Consider the following 26745-nt stretch of genomic DNA (forward strand, 5'->3'; position numbering starts at 1 on the left):
AGCTACACCCACGTTTGGGGGTAAAATTATACTCAGATTTTGGAAAGGGTTCAAGTCATGTCTTTGCAAAATAATTATTACAGCAGCAAAAATATATTGCTTCTTAGCTTAAAAGCTTTGAAATTGCTTTCATAAATGTAATTAAATTCTATAATTAACTTGGAAAAAATCCCTGTTAATCACACTCAAGGCTACGCCTTTGACTTTGTACAAAAATAACTTTCTTTTGCCCGCCCTCATAAAATTTAAAGAAGCTCTCATTGTGTGGCCTCCCCTGTCACCGACAATAAAACTAACATAAAAAATTATAACACAATATAAAAAGTGCTTTAAAACCAGACAATGCAAGTCACACAATGGCCTATCCAAGTACAATTAACTTAAATTTTTCTGCTTCTTCAGCTAGACCTTCAAATGGTTGAAAGCGAAACTCAAAAACTGCCGAATGCCGAAAACATTTTGCCGACCATCGGAAAAACACCTCCAAGACCAATTGTCTGGGTGGGTGTGAACATAACCGTATTGCAAGTTGGCCAAATGTTTGTAAGTCGCTTAAGCCCCCATGTCAATCCGAACAGCCATCCATCAATCATTCCGCCAATGCCTAATTAGCATGCAATTCATGGGAACAATTGAAAAGTGTTGGTCAAATTTTAAATGTCATGCTCGCACTTGTTTTCGTTTTGGGAATGGGGATTATATAGACATTATATGGACTTGCGCTCAACGGCCCCCAAAGCCACGAAACGTGAGTCGAATTTCTAGTGCGAAATCACATTTTGCTAAGGTCGCTGAATGTTTGTTTTGCAAATGCCGAATTAACATTAATTTTGCATATGTAAAAATCATTTTTATTTCCGATAAAAGTTGTACTTTCCTTTTAGCGGGGTTGTGTGAACAGGAGAACAAGTTCTCGTTCACCTGCCGCGCCAAAAAATCATTATCATCCAAGAAAACCTGAATTCAGACGACGCGTGTTTCCTGTTTGCAAGGCCTAAAACAAGTTTTCATTTTTTTAAGGGGAGCCATCGCATAACTCAAAAACGGCAGGAAACATTCCTTTCCTTTTTGGCCAGCACTCTCTCAAATAATTAAAAACTCTTGTTTGAGATTTATCAGACGAAGAAGAAACCAATCAAACCGCATTCCAATCAAGTAATGTAAGATGATAAGAAAAGAACATTTGGGGATAACAAAAAAGGTTTCAATTTACTTGCCAACGCCAAAAACCAGACGAGCCTCAATTTTATTGATGTTCTCCATGATATATGTGAAGGGGAAATAAATATTTCGTGAGTAAAGCACTAAAATTGAGTTTGATTTTCATCAAATCACGTGACATGCCTTGAATATGGAACACCGAAATTTATTTGGCCCCATCAACTCCCAGTCTATGCAAATAAGTAGAGCAAATGCGAATACAGTTTTGAAGGCCTTCCCATTTTCCTCCCCAAACCACAGACAAGATTTATGCGTTTTTCATATTGACAACGCTCAAACAATAGACTCCCCATCAGTCGCTGTATATTTGCGTTTGCTGCCATGACAACTGTCGTTTATTACACTTTGAATTTGGCCAAAGAACTATGCCTAACGAAAGGCTGGCTTAAATTAAAAAAGAAAAAACAGACCTTATATTTTTGCAAACCTTTTTTATTTAATGTCAAAATTGTTATACAGTTTTAAAGAGATTTTAAAGCCAAAAACTGTTTATCTCTATAAAAAACTAAATTGTGTCGGAATGACTTCCTTTGACCAACTTTTTTATTGTCAATATTCCAAGGTTGTTAAGTTTTTTATTGAGCAGGAAACCTATCTTACAAAGTTTTTTATAAACTGATGATAAAGTATCTTCCCTGCCCAAAGCTAAAAATTGGTAATTTGCTTTAAGCCATTAAATAATTTGTATCTATATTTAAAAAGTAACGAAAGACTCAGCGCTTTCTGTGAAAATAAATTCGCTTTCTGTGCTGTAATTTCACGTAATTTAAATTGGGCCTAAGACTACCAGTCAACGCATTTCTGCCATTATCTGAACAATTATGGTATAGGCCAAACCTAATGATAGTCGCCGGCCTGAACAATGTGGTTCAATTTCGAAAGAAAATCGTGCCGCTGCGGCCAATCTTGGCTTTAATTAAGGTTTTATTCCACCAAAGTTGGGACAACGCCTTTGCTCAGAAATGTACATAGAAGCGATCATAGATATAGATATGGGTATATACCTATAAGCTCCATTCAAGCGGACGACTTTCGCCTTGTTCATGCAATTTGTATAAACTCTAAATGATTATTACCAATAAATCTGCAAAAAAAAAGAAAAAATAAAAGACACGTACAGAAAATCCGAAAAACTGGTTAGGGTAGAAAGCCAGAAAAAACCAGGGACACCGCCCAAGCTGACCACCACTTATAGCCCCAGTATCTGCGGATGATATGTAACCCAAGTGGCAGACGACAGACGCAAACAGGTAAAAGTGATTTGTCTCTCGATGCCTAAGCAGCCAAGAGAAGCAAACATATATCCATTCGAAATTCGAATAATCCAATCGTGTTTTGGGGCATGTTGCGTGAATTCAACGACGGCTTCCGACAGCTTGTCATGCAAATGAGCTGGTCGATCCTTGTTGGGAGGAAAACAAACATGGAAAGCCGGCCAGACACATGAAGAAAACTTTTCACCAGCTTTGGTTATCAATTTGTAACCAATCATATCACTTTAAAATATACATATATTTTTTTAAGCCGCACTAATATTAATTTCACAAATGATTCATCAAACAATATTATGAATAATATAATTCTCGGGTATTCTAATTTAAAATTCAGAAAATGTAAACAAATCTTATCAGCTTTAATATGTGCGCCATTTATTTACAACAGCTGAAAAAATTGATTAGTAAATTAAATATATATGTATAAATATAAAATAAAATAAATATTTTTAATATATATATATTTTAATTATCAAGAGTTATTAACATATTTAAAATATTAGATATAAACTCATATTATCAAAAGGTCATCAAATTGGCAATAGACTATGTAAAAAAAAATTGAGATTCAATTACTTAAAATTTCTTTCTCTGTAAGCAAACTCTGGACTTTCTCAACGCAGTCAGCTATTCTCCCACGTTGACACCTAACCTTACGGCAAAGCAAAATAAACAAATTAGTCGTAATGAGATGGGGGCCACTGGGGCTCAAAAGTAAGTGTGGTCATCAGCATTCGGTCGGCTTTTCCACACTTTTCACTTTCACGCGCCGGCGAAAATCTTCGACCCACTTGTATTCTTGATTACCGAGGCCTGCTTTCATTTTCATTGAGCAAAAAGCGAAACACAAAATAGTGGAAGTGGATCTGGTGACAGATACAGATACATATAAACCAACATAGGCACAGAGACACCTGGCCAGTACAGGTTGCTTAACCCAATTTTCGATATCTGTACATCGCTGCTTTTGTGGGCTAAGCCAGCTACGCAACTGTATTTATTTTTTTTTTTTTGCGAAAAAAAAAACTACAGCCCGATTGCATTGAGGCGGCCTAAACGCATTTTTGCGGCAAGCTTTACAAAAGTCCAACAAAAACCAGACTTAACTAAAGTAAAGCAATGCTGTGGTATGGATTGCACCTGTCAGTGGGTTTATGAAAAATGAATGTTGCACTACATTTTGAATTATAAAAAAATGGGAAGTATGAAGCGATTTGCAGGAAACTATTAGGTTAACTTAGGTTAATTTTAAGTAATACAGCATATAAAAACATGGTTTAAATTTTAGTAACATGCAAATCACAAACGAAGGGTGTAACATTTAAATTTAATAAAACATCTAAAACTAAACATAACTATTTTATGGCCTTTTCATATTGCGGAAAACCTCTTCATACCCAAAAACGTTTAAATTGTTGAAATGTCTGTGGTCTCTGCACAGACACGCGTCGTATATTTCAATTTTCGCACTGTCTGACTGGAATAAATTGGTTTTTGCAAAAAACCGAAACAAATTTATACAATGTTTGCATTTGCTAAATCGTTGGCTTTTGTTTATAATTTTAAGTAAATACAAATTTCGAATATATGCATATAACCCTTCTATGATTACAACGCCGCTGGCTAAAAACGACCACCCAAAAGTAAATACATTCGAGCTCCATAAATCAAAGATTAAACGCTTAATTAATCTTGCTCATTCCCAAAGCGAAAAATGTAATAAATGATGAGCCAAATAAAAAGCTCGTAAAGCGTAAAATAAATAATTTAAATGGCAGAGAATAACAAAAGGAAGTTTACTTTACTGCAATTCGACTGGATGATGTCATGCCATGGAACAGAGAAAGAGGAAAATCAACAAAGCCTTAAATACTTAGATAAACAAAAATAGTAACAAAACGAAACACTTAACTATGCAACTTGGGAAACAAACTCAACGTCATCATAATTATTTTTAATTCCCCTATCAATGCAAAGTTTGTTTGTTTCCCACCGTCAAGAACCCAAGCCGTTCAGCTGGAGGTCACATGTGTGCCTTTCGGATGCGCGATCAAGTTCCAAAGAACCGGACAGAAATCCCCCTTAGAACCACCTCGATCGGTCCACTCAACGTGACTTTAAACTTGACTCAACTCAACTCACAGTTATTTGCAATTTATAATTGTGTAGCTATAGATAGACTGATGTATCCCTCGGATACAGTTGGATGCCTAGAGAGAACGAGTGTATCTTCCATATTTCAGTTGTATAAGCAACTTATGACTGACACGCCAATGCGATTGCATAAAGCAAGTTTTTGTAATAAACCTGCATTACGACAGAATCGAGAATTGCATGGACAATCAGTGAAAAATAGCGCAAAAAACAAAAATATTGAGTAGGAATAAACAGCAAGTAAATTGTTATGAAGGTGACACCAAATGGAAATATCAGTTTAATGAGCTTTTGTTAATCTCAAATATAACGGTCTATTTGCAAATATTTGTATGTTATTGCTTAAAAAATATAAACAGCAATAATTCATTACCTCTTAAACGCTAACAACCTCATTTAATAATGATATTTTTTTGAACCTGTCGCCTTGAAACTTTGTCATAATACATTTTTTTCAATGCCTAAATATATTATATGGCTTACTCATAAAAATCTATACATATAATTATAATATCTATTCCCCCTGTTGCATATTCTTTTCAACACCACTTCCTTTAACTTTTTCGCACAATTTTCATATCAAGCCACCAAGCCGCTCGTAAATCAGACTGTCCCCTTTCTTGGTTTGAAAAAAATGTGCTACTCAATATGCAATTTAAAAATTCTCAGAATTTTCAGACTGTCAGGTAGAAGCCGAAACCAAAACTGTTTAGCAGCAAAAACCGCCAGAAAGGCAAAACAAAGAGCTACGAAAACTTTCAAGCAACGTAATTTATTTCTGAGAGTTAAACTACAATTAAAACTCCCACAGAGCGGGATGGGACTATTAGAAGAGATAGTGTGAGAGCGGGATGGGGTCTCTACCCCATTTGGGGATTTTTAACGAGTTTCCAACTCGTTGCCAGCTAATTATTATTAGAGCCGTAAACGGAATTTAAGATCATGTGACTTGAAATCGCAACGATAATGAAAATGAGTCGCACATAAAATTACGCAATAAAACTTTAGCTTTCAAGTTTAAATGACTTGAAGGCGGAATTGGGTTAAGCACAACATGTCAAATGATTTTTAATTGGGAACTCACGTTTCCGGTCGATGAAGAACTCGAAGAAGAAACTGCAAAGAGAAGGGAGAAGATATACAAATATTAATCAAAATTTGCTTTGCGAATTTTCTAAGAATAGGCATAAATACATTTAAACTGCGACTGAGCTGAAAACATTTATCTGCGAGAAATTGCGCATTGTGCGAAGAAAAAGCGGAAGCAATAATTTTTGATGCGAAATTAACTGAGAGGCTTAGTATACGAGTATATTCCAAGCCCACAAACTCAAATCAAATGACGACATTCTCTAGACAAGTTCAAGGTGATTTTGTCTGACTCGTTCTCTTTTTTCCATTTTCCATTTTTCAATTTCAATTAAATTCATGATAAATTTAAGAGTTCGCTGGGAGCAAAATTGAATCGTTTGCGCTTCGGTGGGCTGACCTACCGCAGTCCAAAAGCCCGCCATTGCAATCTTCTCTGGGTATTAAATTTCCAACTCATTAAAATTTTGTACACTGTCTGGATGGAATGGCAGGTCCAGAACGGACTATATACGGTTAAGGGTTGCCCTGGACTCTTTTCCCCAGTTTGCCAGTTTGCGCATTTCCCAGCTAAAGGGGCAAAAAAAGAAAAAATATGAAGGCTTGTCATTCATAAATGAAGTGCATAAAAATGCCTTCAACTGATGTGAGAAACGTGCAGTCCCGACAACTTTATAAAGAGCAATGCTCCAGCTGTACCCCTCTTCCTACTCCCACCCATAACTTATGTCTGAGCTTAATCAGAACCTTTTGACTTATCAATTAGGAATTCTAGAGTGATTCACTTGCCGCACTAATTGATATCAATTGTTCAGGTTCCGGAAGGTCGCCCGGCAACGGAAGTGGGAATTATTTACAGAATCTTATCTTATCCTCTCACAATCTGCGTCATATATAATATAGAGTATGTCTGTTTATATATTTTGTAAAGTTAAGTAAGCCAAAAATATCGAATGCATGCGTCAGTTTGATCATCCCACGCCGTGTAAACAATAAACAATGAAACGAATTTGGCAAAAACAAAGCACAAATTGCGCCAAATTGAGTGAGAGAGATACTCGTACCAAAACCTCATAATTGGAGAGGTTTCTACAAAAGGTCAGCCAAGCAATTGGCGAACCACTCGAACAAAACAACTGGCGAAACAAACAAACAAACTGTTGAGAAAATAAAAACAAAAAGCTAATGACAAAGCGAAGCAATAAAAATTAGAAGTTTGTGGCAAGATTAAACGTTTTCTCAAGTGCCGTAGGGCAAAAAGGGTATACAAAGATTTTACAGGAAGTTTGCAATGAGGAAGGAAATATTTTCGGACTTTATTCATAACTTAGTTAGCCAACAAAAGCTGATAGAGTAAGCATAATTAAAATTTTATTATATTTAAATATTCTTAAATAAATTATTCAATCAAAGTGGTATTATGTACCCAATTAGAATGGAATATAAAATCGAGAGAGTCAATTAAAAATGGATTAAGTTTCGGATAGTTAAATAATTAGTCAAACTAAAACAGGTTAAGCTTTAATTTAAGGTCACATTTACTTTTTAGTTTGTTCTTGTGAATTTGTCAATTTTTGTCAAAATAATAAATTTGTAGTTTCAAATGTTACTATTTGGCAGGGTGTTTGTAGGTGCCAATATCACTTTATATTTTTGTTTCCTTTTCTTCAGTTAGTTTTTCTCAGGTTTTCCAAGCATTTTATTTCCCTTTTTTTAACAACGACGACGACAAGCCCTTTTTTGCTGTTCTGCGTTGTTGGCGTTGTTCTTCTGGGGCGTTTGTTCTGGATGGGAAACATTTAACTTGGCTAAAAGCGGCATTAGTGCGATGTATGGGGCGTGTTCCGCCCGAAGGGAAGACAGCCAATTAATTTTTTAATGGCTTAGACGAAATGACTGACTTTGGATTATTACAAAAAGAAACGACAAAAGAGCGGCGAAAAGTTTTTCCTTTTCAGTTGGAAATTGTCAATTAGTTAAGTGCTTGGCCAAGAATTTCCAATTTTTAAACTCCTTCGGGCCACGCCCCTGCCGGTCCAATTTTTTGGGCTATTATTTAAGTGACTTGGGACTTGCATTTTTATGATGTTTAATCTAATTTCTATTTTACGATCTGAGCATTTTTTACGGTCGTTTGCCTAACGACCTGGGCGCTGAAATAAGTTAACCGCAAAAAGATTTTGCCGCTGGGTTTGGTTGGGTGATTTTTTTTTTATTTTAGATTGTTGTGGTATATTTTTGTATTTATTTAAGAGCGGTGGACCAGGGCTCGGACCAGAGCAATTTGTTTTGATTGAATGAAATATCAAAAACGTGACCTGGCCGTGCACTTTGAGCAATCCAGCAAACCGAAAAGAAACAAATATATAATTCAGGCAATAATTTAGGAAAAGAGAGAGGCATAGAGCGGTAGAAAGAGATGGATGGAGAGCAACGTTCACCGGCTAAATGAAATGTATGCAAATTGAGCGTGAACAACCGCTTTAACCCGCAAGCACGTGCGAGTGATTGAGCTGATAGAGAGAGAGAAGGAAGGGTAGAGTGGTAGAAAGAGAGGGGTAAAGAACGGAGTAGACTGCCAGAAAGAGAGGGGTAGATTGCAAGCAAGAAATGGGTAGAGGCTGAGCTATAATTCTATCTATCTGTGCGAGACTGATGTTCATTGCTCGATAAGTGCTCAATGATTAGTAATCTGAATAAGCTTCCCAGCATCTCAATAACTCACTTTTAGCTATCTTCCTTCATACTATATATCTCCGATTCTCTGTCCCTTTCGCTCTTAATCGTGTTCAAGTGGCCAGTTAATCCTGCCAGCTTCCTGTGCCAAGGAGTTATGGAGCATGTGTGTGTAAGAGTGTTTTTGTATCTGCTTTGAATACTTCATCATATTCATGACTTTTACATGCATTGCACTTCCGTGAGTGCTTCTGCTTAACAACGAGGGCTGTTGAAGGAGTTGCCTTGAAGACAGAGTTGATTGCTCTCAATAATAGAACGATTTCTCTTGTAACTTTTCATAAGTGAAACAACATATTGCAACACTTTAATTCTAATTTCTGTTAAATAACATTCAAAGTGTCTCAAAAGAAATAATTATTTCAAGCTTTAATTTGAATTTTCTACCTCGCTTATCTTCCCCTCAAATAATAATTACATCGAGATTTAATTTGAAATTGCCAGCCTCGCTTAAATCCCAACTCACCCACTCAAATCTTTATTTATCTTCCCATGACATCAGTGCTCAACAATCCCTCGTGTTTATCGACGATAATCTACATCCTTTGGCTGTCCACAGGTTATGCCAACACTTGGCAAAATTTATTCATCTTCAGCGAAGATAACTTCATCGAGCCTCCCACGCTGCACGAGTCCCTCGTTTTTGCTAAGCTCTCTTGGAATGCTTTTGCCAACGCCATAACTTTGCCCTAACACCCGCTACAGCGACCACAGCCACTTTTTTTTTTTTCAACCAGCCCCCCTTTGAGTCTGACCCATCTGTGTTGGCCACATTGTTTCGTTCTCCACCACGACTTTTTTATTTTTTGTTAATACACAGAAAATAAATATATAAATATGCATATTTATGCAACATTTTAAGAGAATTGCAAAAAAAACCTATATTTATATTCAACATAAATTAGTAATATTCATGAAGAACACATTTCACACACAATAAAGACAATTAAATATTACCGGTATAGATTTTTAGGTAAATTTTCAACACCAATAACTTAAAAAACCTATTAATATAGTAAATAATAAAAAAAAATAACTAACTGAAATAACTAGGAATGCGTTATTCTTTGTGTACATCTCCTGCGGGTCTCAGCTGCGGTCACACACAACAGCGAACGAAATCTTTGGCGCTGCCACAATTGGCAGGCAGTTGAAAGTTGGAGGGGGGAGCGGGGAATTCGCGGGATTGAGGCTTGGAGGACCAGAGAACCGGAGCACCGGAGACCCGGAGGCGGAGCAGTTGGAGGAGGCCACTTGGTCGCGACCACAGAAGTGACTTAACTCGTTTTAAGCCTTCTCATATGCTTGGCGTTTTTTTTTTGTTACTCTCCACCAGAGTTGCCTGCATCTATTTCATTTCAAACTCCACTAGACATGCCACAACGATGACACTTGACTGAATATTTATGGCCACAAATGGAGCGAAAATAAAATCGCCAAGTCACGGGGCCAGAAATAGAAAAAAATATAACAGTTGAGGGGGAAAAAAAAAGTGGACACACATGGCGATGATTTTTAGATGCGGATGGGCTGCTGCTCCATGTCCGCGGAGACCATGCCCTTTTTTGGGGCGGGCTGTAACCGTTAGTCCGACCGACTTAAACGGCTACTAAAGTCTTATAAGTCCTCGCCTGCATCCGACTCGAAATCGGAGTTTAAGTAAGACTCTGAAATGGTTTCCAATTCAGATTCTTACACAGGAAAAAAAATATTATTTAAATTAAACCATTTTACCAACTAGCTTAAGGCTATTGTAGAAGTTGGGAGCAGATTTCAATTTAAGATCATATTTCATACGTCCAAGTTTTCGATTAGCTTCAAAATTTACTGAAAAAAAAAAAAAGTAATCAACATTTATTCTCTGACTTTAATGACGTTTTATTTTCCTGTTTTTCAGTTGAAAACATTGACTTGAAAAAGGATTTTTGTTCTGTGCCTAAGTTTGCCCCGTTTATTGGTTTCTTTCGAGTTGCCTTTTGGCGATCTCTATCTTTATCTGCACTTATGTGTGGGCACACGATTGTCTGCTCTCGTTGCTTGTCTCAAATATTTGCGCTTATTTATGTGGCTTTTGTATTATCAGCTTGTTTGTTTAATGATTATGGGTTTCTATTTTTTTTGTTTTTATTTTTTTTTTTTTTGGAGGAGCTGAGTCGACAAAAGCTGGTTCGACTACCGTGTTTGGTTAGGTTTTCTGTTTGCTAGAAGAGCACGGAGCACTTTTGCTTTAAGCCTATCTGTATGACCGCCATGTACTCGCCGGCAAATATGTAATGAAGCATAAGCAATTATGATAATGTCGTTTGAGTTTGTGTTCCGCTTTCATCGCTGCTTCGCTGCTTATCAGCAGATGGGTGGTGACTGGGTGGAGACTGGGCGGTGGAAGTCACCAGCAGCCTCGAAAATGTTGACAGAAATGTAAAGACAAGAAATCACGAGAGGAATGTGGCTGATTAAGGCCGAGATATAAATACACTGGCGACGACCCCAGAAAAGATTACAAGAGACGCTTTAGAAATATGTTAAGGTCACCAAGGTCCCTGCCTAAAATTTCCCAGAATTACAAAACCAAATAAGAGTCTTACAATATTGGATTCATTTTAAAATAAACTAAAAATGTACCTTGAAGAAAATATAAGATTAAAAGTAACTATATTTTGAGTAAACAAAATTTTATTATTTGTGAGTTTAGATATACATTTTGATTATTACATTTTGTTGTTAATATATATCAAAAGCAGCTCAGAAGCTAATGTACGTGTCAAAGAAATTGTCTTATTTCAAAATATCTCTTATTTCCTTTTAAAAGCAAAAAGAAGACAAAAACATTAAGGAATATATAACGAAAAATGTCTACAACAGACTCACACAAATGGCTCTTTCATTTATCAATTTTATTCATATTTCGCTAGAAATTTGTGTTCATTCGAAAATTTCTCATGAATGTCACGTTCACAGTTGAAATGCACAAATTTTTGTTGATTTTCACGTTTATTTTTTGTTGTTAGGCGCTTTTAAGGGATTGAGTTGTGGACCCCCATGCCGCAGGTCGAAGCAATTTGAGTCAAAGTTTTTGCCAGGTGGCAAAAGTTGTGGTAGTTTGAACAACCCGCAGACCCAGCGGCATTTTATGCAAATCAAAATGGATCTATCCGAAGCAATAACTCCATTGAATAGCTCGTCCACTTGAGAGAAAGAGCCTCGAGGCGGGGCCAAATTAAAACTCTAGCTTTGTGGCACTTTTACCCATTGAACCTCTACGATAGTTTGACACTCGACACCCGACACCCGACTGGCATGAACGTTTATCTAAAGTTCAACAACTTATGCAAATATCGCCGGGATTGAGTGTGTGTATGGGATGAGTGGTTCTTCAATCAATGCCAATGCCTCGTCCGCATGTAGAAGCGCTTTTATGTGCATCGCATCCATCGTGATTACCAACCGCAATTGTAATTCTCTACGAACTATCTTCAATCTTTTCTCGTTTTTCATGTCTGTTCCTTCTCCGCTAGTTTTTCTCTTGATGATTAATATTTTTCAGTATATGTGGTCACAGTTCTGATGCGATTAGTCATGAGGGTTGTCTCTACCGGTCAGTCTTCAATGTTTTTTTAGGTCTAAGTTGCAAGGTAAATCAGCTTAGGTTCAAACCATAAGTGGCAAAGGTTAAAACAACATTTAAGAACTCAAATATGATGGTTGAAATGTCTATTTGTTTGTTGCTTGAGAATGGTAAACAAGTAAATATTGAGCTATCAGACGATGTCAGTTGGTGGCAATTTATTTAAGATATAGAACAGAAGGAATACATCACACTTTGGAAAACATATGTTGGAAATAAATGAAGCAAATATTGATAAAACACAAACGACTTTAATCAGTGTTGGCTTCAAAACGAGAAAAACAAAATGGTATTCGGTTATAAGTTTATTGAAATTCCCCTGATAATACCCAATGGGAAATGTTTCGAAACTCCCAAAAGCTGATAAAATATCGCCGTCTTTTTCAAGTGAATTTATTTATCAAAAATGTATTGTTTCCTCAGTAAAAAATTAGAAATTAAATTAAAAACGCTAGAAATATTACAGACTCTTCCACATCTGCATAAATATCATAAACAGCACGTTCACTCGCCGAACCGATAAAAACACAAAGTACTTCAACAATCAGCGAATTAAATGTTCGCATTAACCTCATAAAACCTCATTATAAATGGGAGAACACTTGTCTAAATAGAGTCGAACAAGCAAATAATTAAACTATAAATACACAACAGCAACAGACGTCCACAAGTGCAATTGTGGTTATAATTCACGTTGAATTACTAAGAGAGTATAATAAAAACACAAAGAAAATCCCACTTAACAATTAGAATAAAGTGGGGAAAATTCTAAGTTAATTAATAAACGGTTAATCGCATACAGAAGAGCACTCAAAAAATTTATAAAAAAACTTTTGCCATATAAAAAAAAGTGTAAGGTTTAAAATTTATTCCATATTTTCTTTTACAAAAAACGTTTGGCTGTTCATTTTTTATTGATATACTTTTTCTATCCAATTAATTTTATTATTTTTAAGAATATAATAAAATTGCCTTAAGATAAACATATAATTATTTAAATGAACCTTTGGTAAACATTGTACCCTATTCAAAAGTATTATTTTTTGCTTTTATTTTAGAGTCTGATTTTTCCAAGTACCTTCACACAAGAACATGAAGATTTTGCCTTAATTACAACCAGTTCGCGTTGATTGAACTTGACCTTTTCCCACCGCATCTGGCTGCAGTGGATGCAAGTTGGGCGCTTATGTCACCATCGAACATCATTAGCATACTGGCTGAGACAATGCCGGTTGCTAAGTAGCCGAGTGTAAGCCGCTTACCCCTGACATGCTGCTCCCCTTCGCCTTCAATTGGCCACTGTGGTTGCAAGTGGTTTCGATTCTCGCCGCTCGCGGTCTCGTGCCACATAACGACCCAATTTCCTTTGGGGCACGTTTCTGGGTTGTGCAACCCGCGCCTAATTTCCCCTCTCCCGCTCCCGCTCCCGCTCCACGTTCTACTACAACTACTAATTGGATTAATAATGACAGACAAACAATGGGGCAGCAGCGCCATGTGCGAGAAATGCTCAATGGCCGGCGGGATTATGTAAGGCTCATTGGGCCGCCTTTTATGGCCAGCGGAGAGAAAGAGCTGTCAAAATCTAGTCTTTGTTAGCTGCTGACCAGAAATTAAACAAGGCACGACAAGACAAGAAGACAAGGCATTTAGCTACTCAAGTGATCAACTTTCGATAGGGTCTTTGGCCTGATAGGCAGATCTCTGATTTTGATGGAATGCGGATTGGGGGAAGGCTGTTTGATAGTGACCAAAGAAGACGAAGAAAATCCATTGTCTAATAATTGTTAAACAAAGACAAAATAATAATAATCTTCGAGAAAATTATTGAATTTGAATTTTAAGAAAAATTATTAGAGACACTTAAATCAATAAAACAAAATATGTTAATAGTTATGTAAAACTTGTAAAGGGCTCTTATATAACTTGGTATAATTAAAAACTTTTTATCCAACAACTTTTTTTTGCATCTAATTTTAAATTGATCAAAAATTCCTTAAATATAATCACTCCTTCAGCACCAAAACCACAAACTCCAACTCTCTTAAAGTTTAAAACAATGCAATTTAGAAAAAACCTCAGTTCTTAACCCCTTTCCACTTAAGTGGATTCTCTCAGAAAGCTTATAAATTAATCTCTCCCCTCTGCCAAAAAGACAATTTGCCACTTCCATTTCTCTTGGCATCACAGACCCAAGCCCCCCTAGTTACCCCTTCAAATGTTGTGGCACACAGCTGGCGGCAAGCTCACTTTGTCGTAAATAAAATGCATCCTCCAAAACTGAGTTCACTTGCCAACACTTTCGCCAGTGAAATGGGGGAGAGGGGCATTGCAGATGTTGGACGAATTTTCCTCATAATTAGCCGAAGCGCCTAAAAGCAGGCTAAAGTGGCAGGGCCGAGAGAAAGTCGCGCTTTGTCTCCTAATGAGCAAAGACTGAGAATGAGGATGCGAATCAGTGTGAGCCCTCGAGGGCCAACTTGGATGAGAATATGAAACAAACTCGTTGCGAAATGCCATTCCATAATGCTAGACTATATTTTTTATACAATATACAAACTGCATATATTGTTCGAGGTCTCTTGGAGGGGCTGACCCAATTCGAGGGGACATAACCGCGCCCCAAAAACTAAGCATAATGAATGGCAACCCTCTAGCCTCTCGCTCCCCATCTCGTTCTGCTGCCATCGTGCCCTCTCTTTCTGCTCCGCACGTGCTGCCAAATATATTATTTCGAAATGACTCTGCCTCGCCATGTGGGCTCGTCTTTGTGTCTTGCTGATTCAAGGGTGTTTTTTGGTTTGGTTTAAAAAATTTGGGTCAACGGTGCGTATGATAATTCCTGCATTTGTCTGTGTAAGCCGCAGGCATAACAGCAACAGCAACAACAGATTTGATTGAAGTATGCACGAACAAACAAGGGGAAGTGCTACATAAAAATACACAAGTGGGAATCGGTTGTACAAGTGGTATAAAGTTGCAAATTCTAAATACCCTTTTCGGTTCTAGAAGTTATTTTTTTAAATTATTTAAATTTCTAATTAAATACATTTTTCAAAATGTTTTTCTCGAAATTGTTAAAGAATATCTCGAAGTCCGAAAAATATTTAAAATATATTAAGTACAATAACACAGGTAAGTAATAAAGTTATTATTATTAAGTTTTTTCAACTGCTACTTCAAATTTAGCCATTAATGTTGATTAGGAAGGTGATTCAGGCCAATATCTGCTAATTCCCGATTCCGCTTGCCGGAAGTTGCCTCTCATCGTGGTTGCAAACACAATGACAAACGAAATTTGCCGCTTAATTGTAAGGATATGAAAAGGGAAACACACGTTACGTGCAGCATGTTGACAACGCCATCAGCGAAACCTGACAGGATAACAAAGGCATATCTACAGCAACTACAACAAGCCATACAACCACCACAGTGACGTGTGACAAGCACGTGCGTCAAATTCATCATACGCCATGGTGACGCACCCCACAAGGCGAAAGAGCGAAAGAGACGACAATGGATTACGGATTAATGCTCCACATTTGGTCAATTGTGAAATTTGCCTCCGTTTGTTTATGTTAATGCAGCAAAGTATCACTCAACAACAAAAACCAGATAAATACCAAACTGCATGCGCATAAAACTTCAACTTCTCTATGTGGTATTTTTTTTTTATCTTGCAGATACTTTTTAGCCCGCTGCAACTTTCGAAGCTTTCAATTTGTTCTCTCTAAAGTTTGAAAACTTTTGCCAGATACAAGTACACACAAACAATTTGCCACGTGTTGTCACTCGCTCACCTCCCACCCTCCTTGCCTATTTTATCTATGCATCTTAATCTCGCTCTTCCTTGTTTAAATGATTTTCCAAGGATTTTAAGCGATTTTTAATTAAAATTATGGTGCGACCAGCTGACGCCTGAACTAACTCGAGCCAAACAACAAGAATGAAGAATTAAAAAGTGGAGAAAGAAAAAGGTTTCATAAGAAGCAAACACCGTAAGACGATTTTTTATGAGCCAAGAACCCGCGCGATGACATCAAAATGATAAAAGTCGAACAGCACAAAGGCAGCGGAAAGAACAGAACGTTAAGGAACTGACTCAGCGAAGAGTCAACAACAGCTGACTGCCTCAACAAATTGCAAAATAAAATAAAGGTTTGGAAAAAAGATATACTGACAATAACGCAAACGAAGAAAAAATTTATATTCTATTAAATTTTTATTTTTAAAAATTTTCTAAATAGAAAACTTAAGATATTTCCAGTTAGAAATATTTAAAAGCTTTCTGAAATAGCAAAAAAAATCTTACAAATATTTTTTTTTATTTCAGCAGTTAGAGATCTAATTAAAAATATGTATGGTCAGTTAAGAAATGAAACGATTTGTTATTACTTTTAAGACGATTTATTTTTTCCTGTGCATATATATAGATTTAGCTGATAAGTCCTATAAATAAAGCTAAGTATTCAAATCGTTAGCGCCAACCTGTCCAAGCCATTGATGAGCTCATAATTTGGTGGAAAAAATAAATATGAGGGAACCGAAATTAATCGACAGCGATTTCTTTGTATTGCTCGAAATGGAAAGAACCCAAGGGGATTGGTATTTAAAGGGGGTAGATACTTTTGGTTCTTAGATTGGTTATCTAAGGCAAACACAGACCACTATACACTTGACTAGGCCACCTCCATTGGTATTGATATTGATACGAAAAGGAATTGAATTCCATTTCCAAGTCAATATATTTCTTTTCTTCGGCTGTAACTGTTCTTTATGGTGCTCCATTTGACTTTTTGCTGATAAAGCAATCGTCTTGTGGTTGGTGTACATAAAGCATAGCGTAGTTATGGCATGTTTAGTAATCGGTTTTGGGGTCAGTAATTTGGTAATTGAAAATCACACTAAGTATATATACCGAGCAAAATGGGTCAGCATAATAATAATCATGTGGCGGCAAAAGAAAAGAACAAAAAAGCGTTAAAACTGTTTATTGGAATACCAGAGAATGACAAAGCGAAAGAGATATGATACAGCAGAACGTTGGCGAAGACATAACAATCAAAGACACAGGCAGCACAAAAACTTTGCTTAGAAATTGGTTATTAACAAGTTCCAGACTACAGCAGAATTTGGGAAAAGAATGCATAGTTTTCTTCAGAAACTGTGATTTAAGATAGTTTTTGATTAAGTTTAAATACTTTTTGCCGTTTATTGATAGGAAACCATTTTAAGGAGTAATAAAGTTTAACGAACTTGATCTAGTTTTTTTCTTGCAAATTATTTGCATGGCTTGAAGAGGATGGCTTTAAAATGGCTTGGATTATATCAGTGGTTAACTTAAATTGATTTTTATGGTTTTCAAGAGTTTCACCACATTTTCAATTTCTCTTGCAAAATCAACTTGTACAAAATCAACGATAGATACTATACAAGTTAAGGTTAATTCACCCTATTTTAAAAACAAATATATACTAACTTTAAAGTCAGTTGAGATAGCTTGTGACTTCGGAATGATTTGGAAATGCACTTGTTATTAATTGTCACCTGAGGAAGTGCCTGGCGCCTTTTCCGCCTTTTGTATAATCAATCTCATTGGCAGCTTGAACGGTTTCCGCCTCTGTGGCGTTGATAGCCCCATGATAACTTCATCACCTCCAACATAATTCATTTCACTTTTCTGTTTTTACAGCCTTTGCCATGTAAATGATATTTTTGGTGTGTAAGCAGTGATAAATGATACAACGACTTGGAGGGAGATGTTTCTCCAGGCAGAGATGTTTACAAAAGTTATCTTTGAGTGGTTGGGTGTGTATGTTTTTTTTTTTGAATTGGCTTGGGAAAGTTGTGTGTTTTGCCCCCCTCACATCCCATGGGATTATGCTGATGAGAAGGAAACTCCGGGTCAGTCGAAAAGGTTAACGAAAAAAGTTTGGCCGGCAATCAAGAGTTGTGTGTTATTTTCTGTTTGCCAAACTTTCCATGGCCATCTGATGTGGATCTGAATTGGCATTTAATAAACTGTCATTATTACTTGCCTCTCTTGAAAAGGGGTTTTCTGACACTTGGGGAGACAATCAAAAAGAAAAAAAAGAAAAGCCCACCCAACGAGTTTTTGGCAGCAGTCGACGTATGAAAACATTTGCTTGCTAGACAGTAAAAATCATGTGCAATTTGTCATTGATAGGCGACACTGAAATCCGATTCCTCTGGCCCCCAAACCGACCATATTGTTTATTTATTCGAGTCTGAGGCTAAACTTCTGGGGAACTCGTTTGGGGTTTGGGGACAGCTGAGTTGGCCGTAAAGGCAATGGAAGTCGAAGACGAAGCCGCCTCAAGTTCTCAATCTCAGCCCGAAAATCAATTTCTGTATCCTCTGTTTTAACACTTCAGCGAACATTGGAGCCTCGGCTCCACCCGAAGGAATCTAAAACTAATTTAAATAAAACCCAATCTGGCATAATTCGCTGCCTCTGCGGGTAAACGACAAACTTTCAACCGTAGGACGATTTTCATTTTTATGGTGACCCTCCTCCATGTTTTCGCTTTCGCTGAACTTGAAGAAGATTAGAGGTGGAGGAGCAGGAGGTGCCAAGCCATGTGGCTCTGCATGCTGATGACTATCCAAAAAATCCAAAAGAGCGAATCCTTAAGACCCGACACCCATCAACGGAGCGCAGAAACAAAGCACAACACACATAAAAATGTGTAGGCAAAGAGATAAGCAAACATTTTTGTTGCCTTTCCTTTATTTTCTTTATTTTCCACACACAATGAAAAGCGAAAGTGGAAGTGTTTGCAGTGTCTGCTTTTAGGCCTTGGCTGGGAAATGTCCAAAGCACGATGGGCACAATAGAATCACTTATATAGGTCGAAGTCGCCAGTCGCTAGTTATGGGGCCAAAAAGAACCATAGCTGGACCATAAAAAATTACAATAAACAGCAATAGCAACAGCAGCAGCCGTCCAGACCACAAATACAAATAAAAATGGCTGAGAAAACTCGAGGAATTTATATTGCCCGCAAATAAATGGTTTGTCTTTACAGTACGTATCAAAGAAATTAGAGAAGAAACAATAAATTTATAATATTTATTATCAAACAAATTGTGCAAAACTACTACAAAATTGTTGGCAGGATTAAATGGTTCTTTAACGAGATCAAATCAGTTTAGCTATTTTTGGGTTTAATGTTTTTGGCTTTTAAAATTGAACGAGGGACCTATTTATTTTTATTTACTTTATTTGTAATGTATTATATTTTGTTATTTCTGCTCTGTTATTTGCTGGTATAAATATCAATGAAACGAACTGTCCTTTAGTACCTTCTCCTTGTTGGTCTTACAGCTACATTCTGTTCAACGTCTATCTGTCTGTCTGTTTCCCTCTCGTTTTGTCGGAAAATTAATTTAGCGGCATTTCCATTTACTGAATGGAAATTAATTAGCCACGCAGTGCTGTCGAACTCTGGATGCGGTTGGCCAGCTAATAACCTCAGACGCTGCTGATTTGGTCAAGAAATTAGATTCTCCTCGCTGCAAATGAATCTTAATATTGGTTAAAGATTGCAATTGGCTTTGGTGGAAGGGCAAAGAGAAATTGATGCCCTTCAAGTCGATATTAATGGGAGGTGGTTTTTGGTTAATAAAACCTTGGCTTGTACGTGAGTATGTTTGTGTTGCAAAGTGGATAGCTAAATTATTATTTGAGTTGCTTATCAAACCATTTGGAGAAAATAAACTAAGGCATTTGTAAGCAATAGCTTCGAGAGCGTAGAAAAAAATGACCTTTTTTTTAATACAAAACTTTTTATCAAATTAAATTATGCTTAGATAATATTTTGCTTTTCTTAAACATCTTTTTATTATGGTTTCTGAAAAATGATACAAAGTTTACTTAAACTTTGAATGCATTTATTATCAGTTAATTAAAATTTTGTTTATTCCTTTCTATATCTTTATCCAGAGTCCTCATTCGTTGTTGTTGTCAGTGCATCGACCCGATTTCGTGTTTGCATACAACTCTTATCGGGCGATGACTAAAGCTGCATACGGAATTGATAAACTGGTCGTTACTCCGCTGAACTCTATAAAACCTTTCGCCAATTTGCAGAAACCACAACACCCACTCCAAAACATACCCCTTTTTGCATCCCCTCGCCCAACATGTGTCTGTATGGCCCGAAAATGGGTGGCAGTCTTTGGGAGACCCTCGTTTTATGGGCTGATAAAAGGACTTTGCAGCAATCAAAAACCGCAAACATGTTAACCGTTAATGCCCCCAGACACCTATAAGAGTGCTCAGTCCTTTTCCGGGTCCCGGGGTCCCGGCCATAAATGCGCCAAATATAAATTATATTTAAACAAAATAAAAAAGGCAACACCAGAAAGGGACCATCCGGTTACAGGCCGCTCTTTTTCAGATCTCAATAATTCAAAACAATTTCGTTTTATTGCCGGCAAGTTTTCGGGGGTTTTCATTGTTTGGCTCGCATTGGGAGGGGGTGGTAAGTGGGTGGCAAAAGCGGTGCGGGATTTGTATCCTCCGAGCACAGTTTAACCTCAACAAAAGCATATTGACCCTCTGCACATGGTCAACCCTTTTTACCTCTTGCGAGGGTCGCGTGAAAAGCCAACACATAAAACGGATGAGAAATTAAAGATGTGCACGGTGAAAAAAAAAACTAAATGAAAGCTAAATTTTTTCAATTTAAATATCGCTTTAATTTGTTAAAATGCCTTCAGCAATTAATACTGTTAGAGCAGTTAGCAAAAGTTACAATTATAATTCGTTTAAGATGAGAAACATATTACAAAAATTGTATATAAATTCTTAACATAACATACAATTACATTTTTTTATAATTATGGGTTTGTAAGCAAAAAATAAATGTTTTTTAATTTCATTCCACCAAATGGCTAAGCCAATTTGCACGAACTTTTTGAGTAACAATGTCATGAAATTGTGTTTAAGTTTTTTTCCGTGTGATAATGAAAATCTATTGGGGGATCCCCGGAAACTTACCGTTATTTGCTCCGCTGCAAGTCTGATGGAGATGAACGGGTTCGTAATCCTTTTAGCGCCGGTTTAATGAGAAATTCCTCCACAACCACTGTACACACAATCACTCCACCAAAAGGACACACACAAGCAAGCACTGTCCTTTAATTATCCCAACGGAGTGTGTGTAAAAAGTATCTTTTGGCACCCGATCAAGTTGTTTAAATTACCGCGGTGGTCCGGCTTAATTACCGTTAATTGCAGATTGCTATTGTATTTTGTAATTCGTAATTTAATTCAATCAAAAGTCGTACAGATTCAATTGACACACAGACACTTCAGTTCAGCATTTAATTAGTGGCCAATGCTGCTGCTGTTATCGCTGTTGCTGAGATAGCGTGATAAAACGGCACCAATATACACATACCCAAAGACGAAACTCGGATGTGAGCACTTGAATCTCGAGCGTCGAGAAATGGAAGATACGTAACGTCCGCACACCAAAAGATTCAAAGACCGAATGCCGATGTATGGCGATGAAAACAAGTGACGAACTCCCGCCGCTGTAAGCCCAAGTTAACAGTGTGCTAACAGAGTGCTGGCCAACAGGGCGAATGGTACCGCTCTCTCGTTTTACCCATTACTCGTAGACTAAAAGGGTATATTGGATTTGTTCAAAAGTAAGTAATAACAGAATAGCGTCTGTTAATCTTTTTGTTTCTCAGCAACAGACAAACTGATTTGACTATGTCTGTCTGACTGTATTCCAGTCTATCTGAATTAATAAAATTGGGTTTATTAAATCTTTAAATGATGAAATATTTTAAATTAACATTCAGTCGTATGATGCCCTCGAAAAAATTCATTGCATAGGGGGTATTTTAAGGTCGACTGTGTGTTTCATTCTTGTTTTAATTGTTGCTGCTTGGGAGCGGAAGAGTGTGAAAGAGCGCGTTTGTGAGGAAATTGTGTGAATGGAAGGCATGGACGCAGTTAAAAAGAAAATATTGGCAGGGGGGCAACAAATTTTTAAATAAATTTAAATGCATACATTTAAAAATTTAGTAATCATTTCCTTATAGAAAATAAATATTATATTTACTATCTTTAATGTCTGCCTTTTAAAATGCAACCAACAACATACAAGATACTGGTCACAAATCATTCTTAAATAATTATTTTTATTTTGGAGCTTCCTGTGAGCTGTTTATCATTTAAAGAAGAGCAAATATTTTAATTTTTATATCAGCCATTTTCGTACAAAAACAATTCTATATTGTATGTTAAACAAAGAAGAGATTATCATTATGCGGGAAGAATTTTTTAATATTCCAAGCCTTATCTAAAGTAAATCCCCACATATGTTTTTTTTTTTTAAAACCTCCCAGCCCTCCATCTCATCTTAAACGAAAAAATATTGGAAATTTGTGAAACTCCGGCGCCTTGTGTTAATGTATACCTATTTGGCCAAGCCTTGCGCCGGCCCTTAGAAAAGTGTACAAAATTTCACATTTTCATTAATAAAACGCCGCCATAAACCGCCCTTTAAACAGGAGCGGCAAATTATTTAAATGGACTCCGACTGAAAAACGGCGAGTGATGGTAAATCGGTTCAAAAATTGAATGTAATTAAAACCCTCGCCCATAACAAAGGGCCACTGTTTCAGCTGTAAATGTTTTCGCAGGCCAAAAAGGATATGACAATAACAACCACTTGATACATAGCGAGAAAATTTTAGCAGGAAAAAATATGTTCAACTACATTTATGCGAAACATTTATTTACTTAAAAGCACAAGGTTAAAATATAATAAATAATTTCTAGTACTTCTATCATTATCTTAATAATTTGATTTTTATTATTGAAAATTTCATTTACTGATAAAGGAAACAAAAATCCCATAACTTTACAGATTTTAAAGTTTTAAAGTTAAAAAAAAACTTTTAAATGTGAAAAAAGGTTTTAAGTGAAAAAAAATATCACTAAACAATTTTTTTTTCTAGATTCAGACTGGATAAGCCAAAATTTCTCACAGTGGGGTGCGTTGCCAAGACAACCACATCGACATCGACACCGACATTGGCCAAAGCAATTGACAAGTTTCCAGCAGGTAAGCAAGTAAAAGCAGCCAAAACAAAACGGAAAACGCTGCAAAACACCGAATTTTTCGACATAAAGAAAACTCAGCGTTGAAGGAAGGAAGCAAGGACGAGGATTCAGCACCTGCAAAAGGAGCGGAAAATTGCAAGACAAGTGTTGTGCGGATTTTCGCGGAAAACCAGGAAGTGGGCAAAAAAAGGGAGAAAGGAAACAGAATAGCCTGAGAGGACTCGCAGCTGGAGAGCTATTTGAATCTGAATCCGGGTCCTCGCAGCTGGTCTTGGCCATGAACTTCTACGACGAGGAGATCACAATCAGCGGACCCGACTCCAAGCATCTGAGCAGTGTTCAGATGGAGCCGCGAAATGGTGGACCCCAACGAGGGGGCAGGGGGGGTGCCGCAGGAGGAGGAGGAGCAGTGGGCGGAGAGGGAGAGGCAGGAGGCGCCACTGGAGGAGCACAAAGAGCAGCCGCTGGCAGGCATCGTCGAATGGTAGGTGGCAAAGTATATTTTTCGGTGAATTCTGTTAATGAAAAGTGATATGTAAATTGAAATGGAGACAGTGCGAAAAGTCTTTTTGATTTAAAGTTACTCAGCCAAATACGTGTAGGTTGAAAGCAAATTCGTGAAAATGTTAGTCATTTTTTGAAAGCTTCTATTTATTTTTAAAAATTTGTTACCTTAAAACCCCACATTTGTTACCCTTTTGTACACACAGCAATTTCAAAGCAACTCTACGGACGACGATGGCCTACTGCAGGACATAATTGATCACGATGACGAGGCGGATGACAGCGATGATGATGATGACAGCGAGATGCAGTTGCCCCAAGGTATGACCATGGGTGTGGGGATGACGGGTCTGGTGCCAGGACCCCGCACCCAAAAGCGCCCGGACAGCAATCGGAGTTCGAAGCATCCGCAGGATGACACCATGAGTTCCGGCAGCGACGAGGCAGCTGTGGGTGGAGGAATGGGATCGGGAGGAGCCAGAGGTGGTGCCAAGCTACCGCACCAAAAGTTAACCCTGCCCATGAGGAGCAGTGCTGGGGGAGGAGGAAGATCCGAGCGACAGGATGAACAATCCTTCAATATTAGTCCGGATAAATGGGAAGAACTACCCTTACCCGGGGAACTCAAGGATCTTTTTCCCTATATTGTTAAATACACCCCACAGACAATCGACACTCCGTTTCATCTGCAACCCTTTATCCCGGAATTTGTACCCGCTGTGGGGGATGTGGATGCCCTTCTGAAGGTACAGGCTCCTCCACTTCTGCAACCACAAAGGCAAAAAGAGTTGAACGATCACTTGGAAAAATTGGGCTTATGGTTGCTCGACGAACCATCTGGTACTCAAAGTGAACCCAGTCTCCTGAATATGAAACTCCGATCGGTACTAAGTGGAAGCATGGGCCGTAATCCCCGTCATGCCTCCTCCGCCTCTCTAGTTCCCACCGCCCGATCGGCCAAGGATATAGACAAATGGATCTCGGAGGTGGAACAGGTGCACATGACTCAATCCATGTACGATGCTCAGCCCAGAAAGGATATAGATGCGCTCTTGGAGGATTGGCCAAGATCTTTTGGCGATGATGAGACCAAGAATGCCTTAGATCAGGCCTACAGATCCTGCCTCCAGCAAAATATTTCTTTAGCTGACTATGTGAGAGTGCTTTGCGAGAGATTCGGAGTGGAAGGACCCCTGGAGACACAGGCGGACTACATCCACAATGTCCAGACACTCTTTGCTCTTTACTTGGCCGCAAGTCAGGCGTGGGAGTAGGCTGACCAAAAATTTTTAGAAAAAACCGAAAAACATGTATAACTTAAAGTAAATAAATATTGATTAATCAATTCAAAAAGTAAAGTAAACTTGAAATTTGTATAGCTATAGCTTTATATATAAACTATAGTTTACAAACTATAGTTACAAACTATAGCTTACATTCCTATTTAACGAATGGGCTAACTAAAAAAGAGAAATAAAATGGCTAACACAAATAATTTTGTCCATATACACTGCATTACAAATTAAAATCTAAATACAAGTTGTATGGTATCATTTTTTATAGTGTAAATAATGCATATCTGTTTATTTATCTCTAATTTAGTAAATAGTATTTTTATCACTTTTCTTTCTTGTTAGACAATATTAAAATTTTAAGGTAATTTTTTGAAAAAAGTATACTCATTTTTGTATTTATTTATTTATTCGAATTTTAGTTTTAGTTCTCTTATGCTGTATTATTATTATTTCGTTTATGATCAGATTTATCGAATACCCACCAAAAATTCAAATTATCATATTCAAATTATTGCACTTTATTTCTCAGTGCATCGGCTGGTACTGGCACCACTAATAACGCTAATGGCTTCGATTAAGTGACAGCCAGACGGCGTTTGTTTGCCCCTCTCGATGGGGATGCCTCCTTACTTTTCCCATTCTTTTCTTCTTTGTTCCAGGACCTGGCCACAAATCGATGGGTAAATGGTCAACCCATAACCAAAAGAGGGAAGCACTAAAGGTGGAATAAGTCTAGTGATTGAGAGCCAAAACGGTTGTTATGAACAAAATGGGAGGACAATCAAATGCTTACCAGCATCACATCTGTAAATGTCATAATACGTAAGTGGGGTTGTTCAATTTGTCAAGCTAGCTTGAGAGGGCTATCCAACAAATATCGGATTTAAATGCAATAGTATATCCTACATTGGAAAATGTTCTTCGACTCGTATTATGAAATTACAAATTGGTATTCGAAAACTAAATGCAACAAACTAAAATTAATCATCTTATGGGTCTACAAAAGTACCTTAATGCAGAAATTTTGCAAGGAAAATAGAACCTAAACGATTTCCAAATAATTTCTTAATTCTTACAAAAAATATTTAAGTTCTTAAGCTTTAATTCAGTGGCGTTTGCTCTAGTTTCTGGAGTAAACAAAAAATATACTTATAAATCCGCTTTTCTTTACTTGCTAGCGGGCAGGCGAGAATGAAATGAAAATGTCCTCGAGGGCGTCAGACAAACAAATTGAATGAATTCAGTTCCACTCATTCTGTTTAACATAAACTCAAGATATTTTTATCATAAGAATTTAATGTAAAATTAAATAAAGAAGTATTTTTTCGTTTACAGAAGTATATTATTGATGTTGGCAAAGTGCGAAAAGTAGCCAAAATTATTTTTAATAATTATGTGCCAACATGATTGCTTGTGCATTTAATTAAGGAAAACTTCTTTATGTATCAAGCTATATAAAAAAAACATTTTTGAATCTATAAAGCCATAAATGGTGTCTGAATACCCTAAAACTGCTATAGCCGCTGCCAACTTATTGGGGTGGGCCACACGGTGTTTCACGGTCTCCATCCCAGTTGAAACCCGTAAACCAATCATGCACTTCATCAAACACACAACAGCAGCAAAAGCAACAGCTCCAGCACCAACTCCAGCTCCAGCTGAACAGAACAAGCGGCGATGCCTAATTAGGCCCGCTTAAGACAACAGATTGACCGGGCCAAAAGCATGGACCCAAAG

General features: G+C 37.3%; 2 protein-coding genes across 4 annotated transcripts in view; one reads left to right on the top strand and one right to left on the bottom strand.

The window, feature by feature from the left end:
- The window catches only part of LOC108149383, a 42750-nt gene extending 21130 nt beyond the window's left edge, over positions 1-21620 (bottom strand). For 2 of the 3 annotated variants that reach the window (XM_017276912.1, XM_017276910.1), the window contains exons 1-2: positions 21125-21620; positions 5734-5765 (exon numbers count right to left, since the gene is read on the bottom strand). The gene's annotated coding sequence lies outside the window, so the exon portion shown is untranslated. The remainder of the gene's footprint in view (positions 1-5733; positions 5766-21124) is intronic. The other variant, XM_017276911.1, reaches the window with a different exon arrangement.
- Positions 21621-23224: 1604 nt separating this feature from the next.
- LOC108149259 (intraflagellar transport protein 46 homolog) lies at positions 23225-25042 on the top strand. The gene is made up of 2 exons (XM_017276701.2): positions 23225-23693; positions 23920-25042. Exons 1-2 carry the CDS (start codon positions 23487-23489, stop codon positions 24985-24987), a joined length of 1275 nt encoding a protein of 424 aa, XP_017132190.1. The 5' UTR covers positions 23225-23486; the 3' UTR covers positions 24988-25042.
- Positions 25043-26745: the final 1703 nt, after the last annotated feature.

The sequence above is a fragment of the Drosophila elegans genome, unplaced genomic scaffold, assembly GCF_018152505.1.
Source record: "Drosophila elegans isolate 14027-0461.03 unplaced genomic scaffold, ASM1815250v1 contig_814, whole genome shotgun sequence".
Taxonomy (NCBI): domain Eukaryota; kingdom Metazoa; phylum Arthropoda; class Insecta; order Diptera; family Drosophilidae; genus Drosophila; species Drosophila elegans.